Source organism: Panthera onca, chromosome A3 (genome assembly GCF_046562875.1).
Source record: "Panthera onca isolate mPanOnc1 chromosome A3, mPanOnc1 haplotype 2, whole genome shotgun sequence".
NCBI classification, from domain to species: Eukaryota; Metazoa; Chordata; class Mammalia; order Carnivora; family Felidae; genus Panthera; species Panthera onca.
Window position 1 is genome coordinate 95724863 of NC_138341.1, and position 21210 is coordinate 95746072.

The following is a 21210-nucleotide window of genomic DNA, read 5'->3' on the forward strand; positions in this document are numbered from 1 at the left end:
TGCTTTTCTGGTTGTGTTTGTGCCAGACACTGCGGCCACCCCCAGTGACCACACACGGGTGGTGCTAAGTGGCACCTGAGCCCCAGGTTTGCTGCACACGGCTGGTCAGCAGACCTGCTCTCTGACTCCAATGTGATTCATCCAAAGCTACCTTTGGCTTCACCCTTAAGCTTTCCACGTGTTCCACAGACGAGCTAAATGTGAACACACACACGCAAGAGTGATTTTGAAGAAAAAAAAAACCTCTCTTTTCCTTCAGGCCTCAGAGAAACAGTTGGGTACCATGGAAACCAGCTTTCAGTCCTGGTATCTGCTCTAGAGTTCTTCTAAGAGAGATAGGCTTACAGCAGGCAGGTGAATCCCTGGATGACAGAACATCCCAGGGAACTGCTAAGGATGTGGCACCCTCAAGCAGGGAAAACACGGGCCAGGAATCGCCCAGGTGTGTGGACAGCAGACAGCCTGGCTGGCTTCTGAGCAGAGAGGCAGGTGGCTGTCCCCACACTGCATGTCAGTCCATGGATTGGCTTACTACAAGCTGTAGCCATGGAGCAGAAGCAGCCGCACTGAAGAGCCTGAGATTTCCGTAGCTTGCGTTACAATCACTGGCACCATTAGGATGTTCAGCAGCACACGTAATAGGAGTAAATCAACACCACTGTTGTCTTTCAAGAGACTAAAACCTTGAAAAATCTTTCCCCCCTAGATGGAAACGGAAGCTGCCCCTGCCGCCCTGACTTGTCACTCAACAGAATGGAGATGCCCTTGGGAGATGTGCCCAAATGGAGTTTTGACTTCCTCAGCTCTGGGGACTTAGGGTGCAGATGGCTTAGGCGAGGCCATCTGAGGGAAGGCCTTCTGAGGGAAGGAATCTGATGGAATGCACTGGAAAGCTGCTGTTATGCACTGATATGGTTTACACTTGAAGGTTAAACAGGAGTTTCGATGTCAGGATCTCTAGCAGGTGGACGACAGTGGTGGGAGCTGAAGGAGGGTAGGAAATAAAGACTATCTAAAGGCAGGGCTTGAGCAGGACTTGCACTATGAGCAGGGCTTGAAGTATGCAGAGGCAGGACACCAGGGAAAGGAAAATGGATACAGGGACAGATTTAGGATATGGGGAGGATAGTTTGCTAAACCAAAAAGGTTGGTTTGCTGGGCAGTGCGAAACCAGAGACACGTTAACTACAACTTCCAAGTTGTCTTCCTTATGAAAGAGAAGGGGGTCCTCTGTGCATCCCACAGTCTGGCTGACCCACTTCCCTGCTCCTGGAGCAGACCCAAGGAAGACGCGGCTTCCTGGTGTACCCCGACATCATTTAGAGCAGGCCCCTCCTCCTCTCAGGGGCGGGGATAATGACACAGGCCACACTTTGTATGATCATTGTTGATTTGTTTAAAGAACTTAAAATTTCTCACATTCATTCCCTGGGAGAATCTTCCAGCTACCATGGTTATTTCTCACTTTGCTAGAAGGGGAGCTGAGACGTAACAGGGGTACCATGAGCATAAGAGCTTCAGTGTTGCTGAACTGGAGAGAGAAGAAGCAGGGAGTTCCTTGCAAGAAGGGGGCCAGGAAGGAGAGGCCATGAGCCAGAGGGGCAGGGCCCTGGAAGCCAGTGGAGGGGTAGGGGGAAAGGACAGTCATCAACATGACTCTGACATGTCTTTTCTCTCACAGATAGGGCAACATAAGAAGATTCTGGATCAATTACAGTCAGCTGTCTTAAGGAAGGAATTCCAGGAGAAGGAAGGCACAAGCTATTCCCTTCAGTCTAAAAATAGGAAGAAAGCACAGCCAGCACATACTTACTCTCTAATGGTGGACTGCATGGTGGGTGAGGGAAAACAGGATGATTTCAAGATGAAAAGGCAGATTTGATTGGAGGGGAAATCCAAATTCTTTTCTAGGGAGGCACAGATGTACCATCTTAGACACCTCCTCTGGCAAACCTGAGCTATTGCTGCTCCCTGACCCTGGGCAAGTCCCTGAATTTCTGGAGCCTCAGTTTTGCCATATGTAAAATGGGACCCATGTAATTCTCTGGCCTGCATAGTCGTGAGTACTGAACTAGAAATCCTTCATTGACAGACCCAGCACTCGGTCTTGCAGTATTGAGTCTATGCTTGTTAAAACTTAGGGAAGGGGGAGCCTGGGTGGCTCAGTTGGTCAAGCGTCTGACTCTTGGTTTTGGCTCAGGTCTTGATTTTATGGTTCATGGGTTCGAGCCCTGCATTGGGCTCTGTGTTGATACTGAGGAGTCTGGTTGGGAATCGCTCTCTCCCTTGCTCTCTGACCCTGCCCCACTCGCTCTGTCTCTCTCAAAATAATAAATAAACTTAGATTTAAAAAGAAAAAACTTAGGAATGCCTGTGAGAATGTGCATATATTTTCTATGGATGGATTTGCTCTCTACGACTGTGCTACCTGGTATGATAAGCACTAGCCTCATGTGGCTACATATATTTAAATTGATTGAAGTTAAAATTCAGTTCCTTGGTCTCCTTAATTGCATTCCAAGAGCTCAAGAACCACCTGTGGCCCGTGGCTACACTCCTGGACAGTGCTTCCCAGGCCATCTCTGGCGGCTGGGTCAGCTAAGTGGTCTCTCTGTGTCCCCACAAAATCCCCTTGGGAGGGGGGATTGCAGTCAGAAGAGAGGGAAGCGTTACCTCGGATGGGCCTCACCCCACATGCCCATGCTCAGTTGCCCCAAGGGGCCCCCCCAGCTGCTGCCAAGTTCTTACCGGGCCCTTCTCCAGGTAGGTGGCCTCCTGAGTCTGGATTTGTGAGCCAATGAAGTGATCTAGAACCTGTCTCTGAGGCCTATCCGCTCTCCCAAGAGGTTTCCCTTCTCTTAATGCCCACAATCTGCAATCTCAAAGCAGAGACGAAGGGTAAAAATAAAGTATTCCTTTTTAGGGCAGCTGTTAGACGGAGGATGTAATGAATCATTTGCATTTATGTAAATTACACGATTATGTAAATTACAGTAACATTTCAATAAAAGGGATGGGTGGGGCCCACTGGAACTGGGAGAAAGTAGGGCCAGGCAGAGCTGCGCTGCTGATGGACGTCAGTTGGGGGTGGGTCACCGGCGTGGGACAGATGCAGCAAGATGTCTGTAAGAGTTTGCAGATGCACATAAGGACATGCTCCAAGAACCCAGAATGCTTTCAGAACCTAAGAGGGGACACTTCTCTTGCAGAGAGAGACTCAAATCATGGGGTGAGCCTCTGGGCCTTGTGCGGCTTCCCCAGGGCCTGAGGCTTCTCTATGTGGAATGTCACCAGGGCTAGAGAGAGTCGCCTGATGGGGCTTTCCCGCCCCATCAGTGTCAGTAACACATTCTTAATTTCTTCTGCTTTCTCCCTTCAAGACAACAACAAGCCAAGCAGAAAATAGCACAGAGCCAAGGTAGATGGAACCCAAATATCCAAGTGAACCGAGTCCCTGGTCTCTAAGTTAACTGTCTTTTTTTTTTTTTAATGTTTATTTATTTTTGAGAGAAAAGGAGAGCAAGTGGGGAAGGGGCAGAGAGAGAGGGAGACACAGAATCTGAACCAGGCTCCATCCTCTGAGCTGTCCGCACAGAGCCCAATGCGGGATTCAAACTCACTCACCGCGATATTATGACCTGAGCCGAAGTCAGACGCTCAACCGACTGAGCCACCCAGACGTCCCTCTTAGTTAACTGTCTTAAGCCCTGTTGGTTTCAGTGTGTACATGCTTGTCTTGTTCCTATGTGTTTGCTTGTTGATCTTATCCATCTCTCAAGCCAGCTTCCATTTCAGCTGCTTCAGACCCAGGTAATCATGACTGTCTGCACTCTCCTGGTCCAGCGGCACAAACGTCCCTGTGGAAGCTGTCTCTCCTGTTGTCTGGATCCAGGGCCCCACAGTTTGTCCTTGGGGCTCCTCTGAATGGGGGTCTGTAAGGCCTCTCACTGGGATGTACATAGAAATAGCCATCTGGTCCCACTTAGTCCAGACTTGCCCTCTGGGTGAACGAGCTCTTTATTGCATCCCCCCAGGGGACCAGGAGTTCTGTCTTCTGAACATTTCAGAACCATAAAGAGTGGGTAGAAGGTTAAAAAAAAACCCTAATAGTTAAAATAAATTGTTCGGATGGTTGGCAATTATTTGTGGATAAGAGGAAGGCTTTTAAATACAGGAATTTTAAGTGTCCACTGCAGGGTCCCATAGGGAACCCCATATTATATAAGGAAGGCCAGAAGGAAAGTGATTTTGTTACCATGACATTGGGGGAAACATAGAAAAAGGAGAACAGGAAACCCTGATAAAAACAGCGGGTGTGAGCAGTAGCCTGGGGCTGGGCCATGGAATAGATTTGGGGACACTGAGAAACCCTTTCTGCTAAATGCCATGCTTCTATGTATGACTGTTCTACTCCTTACACCAGTTTTAAGACTTATGTGAAAATGACCCCAAAAATGAACAGCAGTCAGAAATCTAGACAAGTGGGCTGCCACGATGTCTTGTGTTTGAGAATCTCAACATCTCCTCTGGAAGCCATCACTGCCAGGCAGCAGAGGACTTATCCCAAGGAAATGGTGTCCAACCGCATCTGAAGTTGAGTTTCTGAGGTGAGCATGCATCAGAATCACCTGAGGGGCAGAGAAGATTGTGGCCAACATACAACTTCCTGGGCTCTCCTCCAGAACCTACTGGATTGAAATCTCAGAGTTACACCTTTTAGATAAGAATGTTGGGTGTTTCCAGGGTGCACTGAAGTTGGCAGGACACCAGTAAAAGTCAGAAGAGCCAAGACTAAACGCTGAGCACTCAAGCTTTATCTCTGCCATTACTTTCTAACAGTGGAGAAATGTAATTTTTCTCAAATTGGAAAACTCCAGCCTTGATATCTGGTCTGTAAACACACAGTATAGACCTTCAGGGAATAGCAGAGAATCACTGGCTTTTATACCTTGCGGCCAGCCATCTGAGGAAAATACAGAGCTGCGGCAGCCTGGGTATTTCAGCTGGCTCAGCTCTGTGATTCACAGCCACGCATGAGGCAGATGACTGGTTGGCCCAAAGACCCTACTCGGGTGGGCATCACCCGCAGCCCAAAGAAGCAAAACCGCTTTACATCTTTACACATCATTAGCAACAATTATATTAAAAAAAAAAAAAATCATGGGCATGTCCCGATAAATCTGACTGAAGACAAGTTACTTCCCATCGAGTCCAGGAGGTGTCTGTACTGAGAACAGAGAAAGAAGCCAGTGTGGGCAATTCACTGTCAGGAGTGCACATGCCAAGTCTGTGCCCTGGGGAAATCTCAGCCTGTACTTTCTGCCTCATCACCTCGCCTTTCTGGGAATGGTCTTCTCTTTCTGAAATGCAGCAAAATACAGAGTTGCATTCATTTGCGCTATCTCCAAGCCATGTCTCTTGAAAACAGTAACTTTCAAAACCCGTCCTAAATTACCCTACAGGCAGGTTGAGCAAATGGCACACATGATCAATGTGGGTTCCTACGTTGCAGGACAAAGCTCAAAGCTCACTGAAACGAGTGTTTGAGAAGTCTGGGCTGTGTGAACAGCAGAATCTTCTAGATTTGGGGTGATCATACCTTCCTCACAGGTAATAACTGAGAATGAGAACACAGAATCCACACATGTCTTTAAGTCTACCAACTAAAAGTTCAACGGAAGAGGCATGTCTTTAATTCTAATGCGGTGTAAATGAACTCTCTACTCTTGGTCAGATCTTTACCCTCCCGATGGTTAACGGCCCTTGGAAAGAGGTTGTAAACCCAAGATCTTCACTGTCAGGAACTGCTGTTGGCTGAAATATCTACTTGTTCCTTGTAGAAAGCCTTGTATTAAACATCACTTTTAGCTTAATTGTAGAGATATTTACAATTAAATAACCTACATGGAAGTGCTTTGTAGACAGGTGAGTAAACCCTTCAGTGGATCTATTCCTGTTCTGTAGGTAAGAAAACTGAGACTTGAAGAGACTTTGATTTCTCCAAGGTCATTAGAGCTAGCAAGAAGGGAGAGGACCACAATTAGAAGTCAGATGTCCTAGCTTCCATTTCAGGTCTTTCTGATTTGCCCCCTTTCTTCTGGATGACTCAAGCTAAGGGGTCTGGATTTGTCCCCACAGGTGACATGGAGTCACAAGGGACTGGCATGTACAGGCAGCTCTGAGGACTGCCTGGGGGTGAAGGAGGGGGGCTGGCAGCGATGTTACTAGTTTTAAGACTGACCTGCAATGGGCTGTGTCAGTTCAGGCCAAAGACATAAAGAGCCTCAAGTAAAATGGGCTATGAAGGGACATACTGAGGACATTTTTACAAGATGAAAATCTACAATTAAGCCAAATGGGTATATGGTGGAATTGGGAGAAAGGTCAACTTAAAGTCATTCTCAGGTTGGGTGGCTAAGAGAGAAATAGGGGCTGAAATACTAGAAAGGGGGTCCTGTCTTGGGGAAGTCATCCTAAGTTTAGAGACATGTTGGGTTTGGGACAGAAGATATCCAGTACAGAGTGGCTTATCCGTGACTGGACCTTTGAGAGATGCCATTGCCAAGAAAATAGTGTGAAGGTGTCTGCACAAAGGTGGTAATGACCGTGGGCACTGTCCTGGGAGAGCATACAGAGAGGCAGAAGTAAGGTCCAAACCCAGGGACACCGACGCTGAAGAGAGTTACAGAGGAGACCATGAGAAAGTGAGAGGCAGTGGTCAGGGGATCACAGGGAAACAGCAGAGGACTCTCATGGAACCAGATAACCAGAGTCAGTCAAATCTCTTGTTGTGAGCACCAAACTATCATGCTGGGGTTCTGGGTGATCAAAGTAGCTGGAAAAAAGAAAAGCCACCTCCATGCATAGACATCCATTCGCTCATTCATCACCAGAGACCTTGAACTTACTCCATGCGGAGGAGCTGCATATAACCCCGAGTGGTGAGAAGGACGAGGAAGAGAAACAGCAAGGGACTCAGGTGAGGTGTGCATCCCACACTTACCACGATGAGCGCGACCACAGACAGCGTGTAGTAAATCGAATCCCTCAGCAGACACCACGAGGAAAGAGCCACAACCTGAAGGAAAGGGGGAAAAGACAGTAAGAAACAGGCTATTCCACAGCACAAAGGAGAAAGCCTGGCTCCTGGTGGCTCTGGCCAGTGATAAGCTGGAAATACAACCAAGTATTTCTGTCTCCCGTGCTGGTCCCAGTCAATCTGTCCGGTGATATGAATTTACTGAAGGCCTTTGGGCATATTAGTCTGGATCTTCTGAAAGGCAGATTCCAAGGTAGGATTAAACCTGCAACAATTCTGTGAGGGGGAGACACTCATGTGAGAAAACGGGGAGGGAGTCAGGGCGAAGGTAGGAGTGACCCCTGTGAAGGAGAGAGGGAAGGTCGGGGGGACGTGTTCCAGGCTGCTGGGCAGTGTGGGGAAGGCTCGGCAAAGCTGACTCAAAGACCCATGTCTCCCAGGAACCCACCAGCCTTAGCATCCCTTATGCCAAGGGGACGTTAGAGCAACCTACTCTGTGTCCTTGTCAATGCTCTAGTGTCTGCTGCAGCCCATGCTCCTGTATACAATGAGCCCCAGGCCTGGGCAGCGGGTGCCCTTCAGAAGGGGCCTGGAAAAGCCCAGTCTGCTACCCTCTTCTCTCACCTCTATTACATGCCTGTCCTTGTCGGCACCTGACTCCTGGTTTCATCAGAATTTTTAAAACATCGATTTGCATATTTATCTAGAGAAAACATTATTCTTGGCAGTTGGGCAATGTCCCTCTAAGGATACAATGGCTCTGCTGTGGGATGAGGCCAGGAGACACACTGCTGGGGGCTACGGCAGCCCTGACCTGCTGCTCCCAGACTTCCTGCAGGAGAAGAAAGCCCCTGGGTGAGACAAAGGAGGGCAATGGAGCCGCAGCTGGGCCATGGGGAGGAGCAGCTGTGGGCAAGGGGGGGAGCTGCAGACGCTAGGTCAGGATCTCTGTCCCGGAGGAAAAGTCATTTCTCCTTGGTAAGCCCTTCCAAGTCTCTTTTTAAGGGATGCATGCTATTTTCTCTTTGCTTTGTGGAGCAAGTCCATTTTGACTCTCACAAAGAACCTGGGACAGTCTGGAGAGATGCGTCGGACGTGCTTCCTGGGCTGTCATTCATAGCTCCCTCCCGCCTCCCTAGACAAGTGTCAGCCACCCCATGGCCACAGGACATGTCTAGCTGCCTTTGCCCTTGGCCTCGTACGTGAATAAGGACACAGCAAACGTCAGCTGTCAGCCGGGCCAGTGACAGGCACACGCTGCACCAAAGACAATAGAAAAAGGGATTCAGGGACAGGGCCACATTTGGAGCCTCCTCTCTCCCTGACTACTGTGTCAGTCTATAAAGAAAAGATCAGGCAAAGTCAAACCAGAAAAGGATTCAAATAACATGAAAGAATGACTTAAATAGAACCATAAATGAGTAATGAGGCCAGTCTCTTTCCATGAACACATTCTTTCACTTGTTATAGGGACACTTAGGTATTTTCTAGTGCTGATTTTGCCTTATTAGGTTTTGTATTTGCAGATCTAAGTTCCAGATGATGGGGTTGTCAAGAAAAGGACTCATGCCACAGAAATCACTTCAGAACAAATGTAAAGTATTCTTTACCCCTTTAAAAAGTTTTTTTAATGTTTATTTATTCTTGAGAGAAAGAGAGAGATAGAGCACGAGCAAGGGAGGGGCAGAGAGAGAGGGAGACACAGAATCTGAAGGAGGCTGCAGGCTTTGAGCTGTCAGCACAGAGCCTGACGTGGGGCTCAAACCCATGAATCTCAAGATCACGACCTAGGCTGAAGTCAAATACTTAACCGACTGAGCCACCCAGGCACCCCTTATTTACCCTTTTATCATCCTCTCCCCTTGTACAGTGTACCCATTAGCATCTATGCTCATCTATGGAATGCCGTACAGGGGACTGGACTGTCCATTTTCCAGCAGGTCATAAAATGTTGTGAATATTGACTCAATGTATGATGATTAGGAAAATGAACTTAAAACATGTGGCAAATATCAATTCTGAATTTCTTTAAAAAAATCACTTGGGCTTTTAGTTATAGCTCACAGATTGTGGACACATACCATGACCTTTGCTCTTTCTTGTTATAACAGGACAAGGTAATAGTAAAGGGCTTTTTTTTTTTCTTTTTTACAAGATAGACCCCCAAGGGAAAGAGTATATAAGAGCTGATCAGAGCAACAAAATTTTGGATGCTGGAAAGCAGAATAGTGGGCCACGCAGCTAGGCCATGTGCAGAGCTCTAAAAGTGGGAAGAAAGGAGGGTCTGAAAACAGGGACACTGAAAAGCTATTTAATCATTTAATCCATAAACTTCCTCACTCACTTCAAGCAGACCAGTAGTGAGGTGAGGTACCTCCTTCACCTTAATGGAAACAGGAAACCTGGCATGAAGAACATAAGTTCCAGAAAATAGAGGAGAGAGAAAATGATCAAATTAAGTAATTAAAGAAAAATTCCCAGAAGTTATAGATGGGCATTTTCTGAGTAAAACGGCTTCCTGAGTGTTCATCACAATGGACCAAAAAAAAAAAAAAAAAAAAAAAAAAAAAAAAGAAAGAAAGAGAAAGAAAAACGATGTACGCTGAGGCATATCATTATGAGTTTTCAGAGTGCTGGCACAGAGGAAAGGTCCTAGAAACCACTAGAAAGAGAGTAATGGGATTACATACAAAGGATCAAAACCAGAATGACATTTTATTTCTCAACAAAAGCACTGAAAACTAAAAGACAATGAGTGACGACTTTTAAAATTAGAGAGGAAAATGATTTTAGCCTGAAATTCTATGCCCGACCAAACTATTCATTAAAAGCGAGAGAAGCATAAAAATAAAAAGCTAAATTGTCTCAGAAAATTTACTTCCTGTGTACCCTTTCTCAAAGGCTGCTGGAGGATATGCCCCACCAATCACTATGCTGCACATCTAATGTACATCATTTAAAACGCACAGTTGACTTGGGGCACCTGGGTGGCTCAGTTGGTTCAGTGTCCACCTCTTGACTTTGGCTAAGGTCATGATCCTATGGTTTATTTGTTCAAGCCCCACGCCTGGCTCGGTGCTGATGGTGCAGAGCCTGCTTGGGATTCTCTGTCTCCCCCTCTCTCTCCCTAAAAATAAATTAATAAACTTAAAAAAAAAAACCCAAAGCAAAACACAGTTGACTCAAAAAGGTGGGAAATTGGTGCTGGTGGGATTGGACGAGAGCTATCTTTCATAATAAGCTTTCTAGAATTGGTTGCCTCTTTCAGCTCTTTGCATATATGACTTCAATAAAAATTAAAACCTAAGAAAGTATGATACAAATTACCCATTTAGATGTGCTGCAAGAAATACATCTTGCATCAGGCCTAAATGCCAACTCTAGATGAAAAGTGGTTCATTTATCCTCCAGAACAGCTTTCAATCACTAGACCACCATCAAATTTAGCTTCAGATTCAGAGCCCACACCTGAGCAAAACCAATTTTTTTTTCTATAGAAAGGATGACCAAAAGACAAGTAAGTAGTCAAACCAGAGAAGAATTTCTTTCCGTACCCTGGAGGGAATTAATAGAGCATCGTTGATGAGTCCGTGATGTCTGTATTGAGAGCTGTGACCATGACCTCCTGTCTACCTCTACCTTACCTTCCTGTGATCACCATTCATTACCATAGCAGATATTTACCTGACACTTCCTGCAAATACAGGCATTGGGAATGGTTATGTCATCCAATCCTATAGTGACTGATAAGAAGGGTCACTGTCACCCTTGATGGCCAGCAATCTGGGCAAGATGGTGCAAGTAGCAGTGGGGAAGAGCTGCGATCTGAACCCAGGAAGCCTGGGTCTCAAGCCTCTGTCCCTGCACACTCTGGCACAAGGCCTCCCTGCAGGCAACAATGAAAGCACACACTGATTCATTACAGCCTCCCACAGAGATCTTTTCTCCATGACTTTAAGTCATTAGGTAGGTGTTTTGGAGATGGTAGCCAAAGGAGGGAAGAGCTGAAGGTGGGAGACAAAAAAGCAGTGACCACAGCTCAATTAAAAAAAACATTCTGCTTTAGGGGCGCCTGGGTGGCTCGGTCGGTTGTGTCAGACTTCAGCTCAGGTCATGGTCTCACTGTTGGTGGGTTCGAGCCCCACGTCGGACTCTGTGCTGACAGCTCAGAGCCTGGAGCCTGCTTCCGGTTCTGTATCTTTCTCTCTCTCTGCCCCTCCCCCACTCGCACTCTGTCTTTGTCTCTTGAAAATAAATAAATGTTAAAAAAATTTAAAAAAAACATTCTGCTTTAAAAAGATTCAGGGCAAGTAATCAAAGCAGAAAGGAGTTGCCATAAAGACTGTAGACATGGACACAGTATAGACATATTCCAGGAGCAAGAGAGTCCGTTAAACAAACTGGAAACTCCTCTGTTTAGCTAGTTTGGTTTGTTAAAACAAACAAACACCAACACAGCTCATTGTTCTTTGTCTGAATGTTTCACTTTTCCACAGACTGGGGGACGTGGGGTCTAAGGCATTCCCTTTGCTTCTCAGTGAAGGGTCTTTTTTCTTTACATGGGGGTCAGCAACCATCGGACTCAGATCCCGAACATATTTATTGATAGAGAGGGACATGTTAGCACTTCTGCATCAAACTGGGAGCCTCTCTGTCATCTGTTGGCAGGTGTCTCCCAACTCAGAGCAGGGGAGGCACCGATGAGAAGACAATGCTTCCTTAGCACTCTGCAAAATGGCTGCAAGGAAGACTGAGAAGTCACTCTGGCGAAGAGACTAGAACAGGGCTCCTGGGAGAAAACCAACAGTGAGTAATCCTGCCCTTGACCTCGTTAATCAATGATACAGATGGTGCAGATTACAGAAGGCCATCGCTGGCACACTCCTCCATAAATTAAAGGCAGAGGCTCTATTTCCCCTAGCTCCAGGAATCCTTCACAATTGAAATTTCATCTTGGTATTTCTTGATCATCTTTTCTATTTCTGGAGTGCATTTCACACTTTTTCTATTGAATATGCAGCTTTAGTTTCCTTTTTATAATTTCATTTAGTTTCACAGTGGCATAATGCCAAAAGAAAAAAAATCCAAAACATCACACTTCCAAAACAGAGGAAAAAACACATTCTCCTTTATTCAAATGTTGAGTGATAATCTTCTTGAATTCTGGCTCCTTCGAGGAGGTTAAAAGTTAACTAACTGTTCACAATAAAATGATATATTTTTTGTAGATGATTACTGCAAATCTATATGCAGCTGTTTATATATAGGATAATATACACACATAAAATATATGGAGATATATGGTATAAATGTATATAATGCAATGTAATATATATGATGATTTTTTTAATGTTTATTTTTGAGAGAGACAGAGAGAGAGAGAGAGAGAGCGAGCGCAAGCACGAGTGGGGGAGGGGCAGATAGAGAGGGAGGCACAGAATCTGAAGCAGGCTCCAGGCTCTGAGCTGTCAGCACAGAGCCTGATTTGGGGCTCAAACCCACGAACTGTGAGATCATGACCTGCGCTAGTTGGATGCTCAACTGACTGAGCCACCCAGGCACCCCATGACGAGTTTTCTCGATGAACAGTGGAATTTGACATTGTAGACACATTTTAAAAGGCACAAACACCCCGGGCTTGTAAGTGCTTTGCCTTTTTGAAAAACGATTGAAGCAGTCGGAACAGCATAATAGTTACACGACACAAAACATACAACGATCCTCTCAGAGAAATGTTTGTTATTTCACACAGATTTCACGGAAAAAGGATTAGAAAAATCATAACATGAGTTTTGTTCCAAGCTTTTGAGCTGACACAATTTCTACAGCCAATTCTTATCTCAGGAAAGACAGCCATACGACGTGGGGCAAGGATGGGCCTCCGGGGTGTTCCCCAAACACTCTGGGAGCACATAAAATTCACAAGCGGTGTTCAGAACAGGTGAGGGCCTGACCCGGGTTTTCTTCCCATGGGGAAGTCTTGGCACTGCTGTCTGTTCATTATTTAACTACACTTTTTTTTATGTTTATTTTTGAGAGAGAGAGAGAGAGAGAGAGCGTCTCTGTTGGCAGAGGAGGGGAGGGCAGACAGAGAGGGAGACACAGAATTTGAAGCAGGCTCCAGGCTCTGAGCTGTCAGCATAGAGCCCAACATGGGGCTCGAACCCACGAACCATGAGATCATGACCTGAGCAGAAGTCAGATACTCAACCAACTGAGCCACCAAGGCACCCTTAAAAAAAATTTTTTTTAATGTTTATTTTTGAAAGAGAGAGAGAGAGAGAGACAGAGCATGAGTAGGGGGAGGGGCAGACAGAGAGGGAGACACAGAATCCGAAGTAGGTTCCAGGCTCTGAGCTGTCGGCACACAGCCTGACACGGTGCTCGAACCCACGAGACGTGAGATCATGACCTGAGCTGAGGTTGGACGCTTAACCGACTGAGCCACCCTGGCGCCCCTCAACTACACTTTTTAAATATTTTGATCCTGGGAAAAACCCCTGATATATAAATGACTCCTGCTTTCTGGTTTATAGTCAGAAATGGACGGTAATAATCAGGTCATGTTAAAAGACAATACTATGCTTTTGCAGAATACAGTGAACTTTGGCTTATTAATCTTCACAAATTAAAATTCACAAAATGAATTTATATTTAAAAATTTTTTTTCTAGGAAATCTCATCTTGAGTTATACTTTTAGGTGAGGAAAACAAATGAGAAGTAAACAAGCTGCCACTGGAGATATAGTTAAATAAACATGAGGCCACACCAGGACAGGGCAGACACACAGTAATGTCTTGAACAGTCTTCATTGATTGTACTGAACAATAACCACGGACACTCATCATGACCCAGAGTGCCCAGGACTCAGAAGTGCCTTCTCAATCATCCAAAACATTAGTGCAGGAGTTTTCATGTCAAATGTAAGCTGTTGCCTGGTAGGTGTTCAAAATGTGGTAGCTTAGACTGTTCTCATACACATCAAACTTCACAAGGAGTCAGCTTTGCCTTAAGGAAGAAAATCCCAGACTTGCTGGCTGTGCTCCTGGAGCCCTTTGTCCACTCTAGGACAGGGTGTAGAGCATACATTCACCATCAGGCATTGCTGTGCCAGGTGCCGGCACCAGGTACAAGTAAATGTAGGGTATGAGGGTAATTTCACCTAATGGGGATGTGATTCCACCCAGAAATAGAGCCCGAGGCAAGGATTTGAGTTCACCAAGGTTATTTGGGAGGTGGTGGTAGGAAACATTGCTAGGGTCTGGGGAAAGTGAGGTAGATGACAGAAAGAAGACAAGGGGCAAATTACAGTAGGGGGCAACTGGGGTGCAATCCTGATTCCTGGTGGGGAGTTCTGGGAGGCCTTGGAGAACACGCTTCTTCCCTTGTCTCGCCCCAGGGCAGAGGGGGCTGGAGTATTTATCCACCCACTCCCATTGGTCATGGTTGAGGGCTGCACCCAGGACTGTTAATACCTGGTACTCCCTGTCCAGGGGCAGTGACCAAGGAGAGCCTTCAGAAAGAGAAATGCAGTCAGGCTGGTGGGAACTGAAATGGAGAGGATGAGGGATCACGGGTGGGGCACCAGCAGTGTCTGCCGTATCCAAAACACAGATTTACACAATGAGCCAATAATCGGGGTAAGCATTCTCTCCATCTCTCTCCCCCCAACCCCCTCACACACACACACACACACACACACACACACACAGTTCTGTAAACTTAAAAATACAACCCAATCCCATTTACATAAGGTTTGAAAGCACAACATACTAACTTATGCTGTTTTTTTTTTAAGTTTATTTATTTATTTTTAAGTAACCTCTACCTCCAATGTGGGACTCTAGCGACCGTGAGATCAAGAGTCGCATGCTTTACTGACTGTGTCAGCCAGGTGCCCCCAAAATTATGCTGTTTAAGTCTGGAATGGTGTTCCCCTTGGGCCAGGGATAGAGTCTGAAAGGGCATTCTCCTTCTTGATCAGGGTGCTGGTTACTGGGTGTGCTTGGTTGGGAAAAGTCATTGAGATGTACTGATGATATGTGCACTTTCCTGAATGTTTGTGGTACTCCAATAAAAACGCTACCCACACAAAACAAAAATGCAATTACAGTGCTAGTTATTAATATTAATGACACATATTAACTTTAATAGTAACTACTCCATCACACTTGGAGTTGGCTTATTGGTGAAGTTTCCAGGTAAGATACAGGACACAGGATACAGTTAAATATGAATTTCAGGTAACAACAAGTAATTAAAAAAATAGAAGTATAATTTCAAATATCACCTGGGAAATATATTAAAAATATATTTGTTGCTTATCTGAAATTGCAATTTAATTGGGTGACTTCTATTTTTACTTGCTATATCTGGTAATCTTCCTTATGACATTTCAGGCATTGGTTAAGATAACTACTTTGCCTTTCCTTTAAATAAGTACAAAATTGGAGGTTTAGTGAGTTTGGAATGAATATTCTTAAGGCAAAGGGAAAGCTGAATTTTTTCTATATTGTCTATCTTCTGCTGGATATTGATTGCTGTTTTATTCTGGTTGTTTGGCCTGCTCAGAGTATCTTCTTCCCTTTGTTTCTTGTTAACTGCAGTAATTGCCAATGCCAAGATGTACATTATAGTATTTTGTGGTTGTAGGGGGGATTTCTACAACACCAAGACTTTTGGCTTCTCTTGGAAATATCTGAAGACCTGGCAACCTGGGGCATTCTCATGTCACTGTGGAGCCATCAGGCATGCCTTCTTTAGATAGGACATACATTCATCAGCTTAACACTGTTCCCTTGATTCTACTGCCCCAACTCCAAAGTCAAGAGTCAGCTGCCATATATTACTTTCTTTCTGCTCTTGTTCTTAGACTGACCACTTCACTCATGTATTATATTCCTGGGGTCTGCAGGAATATACATTTGTGATTCCTGACCTAAAAGAATTATTTTAATTAGTGTTGACAATACTAAAGGCACCAGCTGCCATTTCTTCACAGTACAACATTGTGTTGGAGGTCTTCAACATTTTGTGTGATGCATGCCTTCATACCTTATGGACCCCTTTTCAGAAGTGTGTATTGAAAGATATAAAATAAATAACAAAGAATTACAAAGAAGCAGATTTCTTGAAATCTGGTTATCAAAACATTGAGATATTAGTGATATATGTGTTTCTTCATTAACAAGAGCCAGTAAGCTTCCTTATTATAAGAAGAGTTAGCCATTTCAATGTAGTGATGAGAAAGGAGAGCGACCCAAGATAATCTGCAATCTCTGTAATGTAGCATGAAGGTATCTTGTATTTCTGCTGGAGATGAAATCAGGTACTGTGACTACTACTATGGCTTGGTGCCTCATGAATAATGAAGTAAAATGTTAAACATACGTGGTCAGTAAAAATAAGTAAGGATGTAATTTTTTTCTCACTCAAGTTCACAGACTCCTCTAATCTAGTTTTTGAAACAGAAGTCCTGAGGTTCTACTCCTTCTTGGCTCCTGGCTTTTCATTATTTCCTCAGTTGTCCCTTCTGCCATAAAGGGGGTGGGAGGTGAGGGGGCTCTCAGTCCCTTCTGGGTATGCAGATGAGAACTCAGATGGAGGGGTTTGATGCTAATGGCAGAAACACTATTTGCTCAAAACCACACTCAGATATCACCTCACACCAGTCAGAGTGGCCAAAATGAACAAATCAGGAGACTATAGATGCTGGAGAGGATGTGGAGAAACGGGAACCCTCTTGCACTGTTGGTGGGAATGCAAATTGGTGCAGCCACTCTGGAAAACAGTGTGGAGGTTCCTCAAAAAATTAAAAATAGATCTACCCTATGACCCAGCAATAGCACTGCTAAGAATTTACCCAAGGGATACAGGAATACTGATGCATAGGGGCACTTGTACCCCAATGTTTATAGCAGCACTCTCAACAATAGCCAAATTATGGAAAGAGCCTACATGTCCATCAACTGATGAATGGATAAAGAAATTGTGGTTTATATACACAATGGAGTACTACGTGGCAATGAGAAAGAATGAAATATGGCCCTCTGTAGCAACGTGGATGGAACTGGAGAGTGTGATGCTAAGTGAAATAAGCCATACAGAGAAAGACAGATACCATATGTTTTCACTCTTATGTGGATCCTGAGAAACTTAACAGAAACCCATGGGGGAGGGGAAGGGAAAAAAAAAAAAGAGGTTAGAGTGGGAGAGAGCCAAAGCATAAGAGACTCTTATAAACTGAGAACAAACTGAGGGTTGATGGGGGGTGGGAGGGAGGGTGATGGGTATTGAGGAAGGCACCTTTTGGGATGAGCACTGGGTGTTGTATGGAAACCAATTTGACAATAAATTTCATATATTGAAAAAAAACACTATTTGGGGTGATCTGGTGATTTCAATTATGTGTGTTTCTGTTTCAGCCATTATTGTGGAGAGAAACTTGGCTATATTTATATCATTTTCCAAGAAGAATTGAAGTGGCTCACAAATATTCATTCTTCTACCTCATCCTAGTAAGTGCAGAATGGGTGTCAGTCCTCTGGGTGAAGAGATGCTCTCCCCACAGCTTGGTGCATGCCTCCTATTTACCCCAAGTGTGGTCCAGAACAGCTGGTTTGAACTGCAGCTCTCAGGCCCTGAGCTAGACCTGCTGAATCAGAATCTGCATCTTAACAAGACCCCCAGATGACCCACATTCACATTACAGTGGGAGAAGTGCTGGACCAGAGGACAGAGAATTTTTTGGGTCTGGATCACACCTGTGGAACTGAAATGTAAAGAGCAGGAGGCTGGTAGGGTGGCCCTTGGCCTTCACACTGGGCAGTGGGGCTGGACTCAATGCTGTGGGCATGAGTAGTTACTTAGGATCTTCACGCCAAAGAGCAACTGTATATGTCTGAGCTGTAGCTGCAAATTAGAAGCACCCTAATGCTTCTATATATGGAATTTCCTACTTCATCAGTTTCTAACATCAACTCTGCTGAAGATGCTGGGAGATCACCCCTTTGTACTGTCCCTTTGTAGAACCATGCTAGAGAATTCCAGCTCCCTTGTGCGCTCTCTTATTCTATCTGCTGAATAGATGGGATAAAGAATCCAAAGAAGACTGGTGCTGAATTTATTTTTATTTTATTAAAATTATTTTTAATTTTTACTCACTTTTGAGAGAGAGAGACAAGAGAGAGAGAACATGAGCAGGGGAGGGGCAGAGAGAGAGGGAGACACAGAATCTGAAGCAGGCTCCAGGCTCTGAGCTGTCAGCACAGAGCCTACATGGGGCTCAAACCCATGAACCGTGAGATCATGACCTGAGCCAAAGTCAGATGCTCAACTGACTGAGCCCAGGCACCCTGAATTTATTTTTAAATTTATACTATTTGAGGTACAGCCAGATATACGTAGGAAGCAGGCATCTCCTCATTTCATTGGTTATGAAACCTAGAAGGACAGTCTCAAGCTAAAGGATCATGTCAGTGTCCCAATCTGTGATGCATCATCATAGGTAGTAGGGTCCCCAAATGCTGTGGGGCTTCTCTTCATTTGGAGCACTGATGAAAAAGGAAGTTAACACATATCATTTGAGTTCCGACATGAGATAGCGAAGACCATGTATTTGAGTTAGGCTTATGGAAGTAAGACCCTGGCTTAAATTACACAATTACAATAGTGTTTGATGTCCATAATAGTGCTACATGCAGAAGCTGATGTCCTTGCTGTCGGAAACCTGGTAGTGGAATCATGAGGGACAGGACACACCACTTCCCTCTAAACATTAAAATATTCAAGACAAAAAGGACAGAAAAACAGTAGAGCCAGCTCCCCCCACCCCCACCCCAGCTCACAGACTTAGGTATGGATTTAGAAGTGTTCCTTTCATCCCTGGAAGGATCCATGTTTCTCTGGCTTCATCAAGTTATAGAGGAGAGGCAACATGGATTATATACTTTAAAAATTAAGATGTCTACCCACTGTTTGACAAAGAATAGGACTTTTGCAATATCAGGAGTTAGTCTGACTTATAACAGACTATGTGTTCAAAGGAAACGTGGGAGGCCACCACCCATGGGGGCTCTAGGTTGGGAAGGAAGCACCTGTCCCCTACTCGTGAGTGGATGCAGGGCAGTGATATTTTCATACTAAAAAAGTACTGGTTGCTACGTCTGTGTGGCTCATCCGGCTGCAGTTGATCTGTCAGGCAATCTATTTTAAGCAATTTCTGTGACTCAGGGCAGGGACAGCAGGTGACGTTCATGAATTGATTCTGCAGCCAGGGCAAATTGAACCAAGAACATTTCTTTAATGAGTGCTTGGAAGATATTCCCCCCCCCCCCCACATTAAGGAAATCAAGAATTAAAACATGGTGACACCAATAACACATCCTGGCTTTATCTGTGTTAGGCAATAAAACAGAGAGCTGAGGGAACGGAGTGATCAGGGCAGCCAGTAACACCAGCCAGCCAACCAAAACCTCCTTCCCCAGGAGCTGAACAGTTCTCAGCCAAAAACATGGCAAGAGGTTATCTAAGAAGTTAGGTTAATTTTTCACTTTGCAGATGACTGTGTTAGGTGAAAGGTAGTTAGCACCTTAGCTGTTGATGGAATAAGAAATGTAATCAAAATGCAGTATGGAAAGTACAATAGTAGGGATATGTGTTTACACTGTGCGGAGGAAGCCAAGACAAGGAGTGGGTTCCAGGTGACTCCCAGGAATGGAGATCCCTGTCCCTCTGTCCGCACTTCCCTCCTCGGCATTCATTCTCCGCACTTTTCAGTTTCTTCCCAGATTAACCATTAATGTGCTGTGTGATCAGGAGCATGGCCTATGCTCTTCCTTTTCTCAGTCCTCTACCTGGAATGATAATATTTACCCACACTAGACTCTCAGCAACGTGCAAGGATTTATTCAACAATGTCTGAGAAAATCCTATAATTTGGAAGTGAAAGGGATCTTGGGCATGTGTGCATTTGAAACAAAGAGCACTTGGCAAGTTGTGGCCTTATCTGGAGCACCCTATCTCATTTCTAGGTAGGAAAAGGCTTCTGTGAGCAATTTGGAACCTTCTGGGACCAGTAGTAGGGCTGTTTCCAAAGAGGCCCTGGCACGCAGTGAAGTCCCTTCCTATAACAGTCAACGCCTTAAAATTAGTTCTTCTGTGTCAAATATTATACTAAGCACCTTATATGCCTTTTTCCTTCCAATCTTTCAATACTTCCGTTTTACAGATGAGTCAACTAAGGCTTAGTGAGGTTACACAATTACCTACAGTTCACAGTTTGAAAGTGATTGAATCACATCTTGAAACAGGGGTGAACACCCACAGAGCCCCCATGGTCAGCTCCTTGCAGGTGACTGGCAAGAATTATCTGCTCATAAGAATGACCTGGGTGTGTTTGACAAATACAGATTCCTTAGCTCAATCCAGACCTTCTGAATCAGACTCTCTCAGGAAGGCCTTGTTCTCAGCCTTGGCTGCCCTTTGGAATCATCTGGAAGTTTTATGAAACACTCATGCTTGAGTCCCCCCTTCAGAAATGGTGAGTTAGCTGAGCTGGGCTGTGGTTTGGCCGCTGGAATTTTTCATTCGCAGGTGATTCTAACATCCAGCAGGAGTTGACACTACTGCCCCTTCCTGCTATGACCTGTTAGGGTCACAGATGTCCAGATAATAAGAAATGAGAAACTACCCTGTGCTCCCCAGTCGCACACAGCGTGGAAGAAAACCCCATTCTCTGTGTATGAGGTTTTGAGAGATGGCAATGAATTTTATATCTTCCTTATGAATATTTCAGTCTACACACTAGGAGTGTTGCCATTCATCACTCTGCTTATAAAGTAAATCTGTTTTAAAATCTCTTCTGGATTTATAATAAAAATTCAGTTTGAGAGTCATGTCAGTGTAAAACAAGAAGTGTAGAATTGTTGGATTTAACTTCATAGCTGAAAAGATGCGAAGGCTAGGGGCTGAAGTCATCGGACGGCTTGCACACTTGCAGGACTGGTGGCTCATGTGGGCCACAGACTGAGATCTCAGCTGGGGCCACTGACCAAACTCACACATGGCCTCTCCACGTGGCAGGAGCTTCCTCGCAGTAGGGCAGCCTCAGGGCGGTTAGACACTTAAGTGGGGGCTCAGGGCTCTGAACGCAAGCATCCCAAGAGAATAA

At 45.0% G+C, this 21210-nt stretch overlaps 1 protein-coding gene across 1 annotated transcript in view; it reads right to left on the minus strand.

Annotated features, from left to right (window-relative positions):
- SLC24A3 (solute carrier family 24 member 3) overlaps positions 1-21210 on the minus strand; it is a 480571-nt gene that overhangs the window by 59727 nt on the left and 399634 nt on the right. Inside the window, exon 7 of the mRNA XM_060611249.3 lies at positions 7004-7078. Within this exon, the coding sequence (XP_060467232.1) occupies positions 7004-7078 (75 nt within the window). The remainder of the gene's footprint in view (positions 1-7003; positions 7079-21210) is intronic.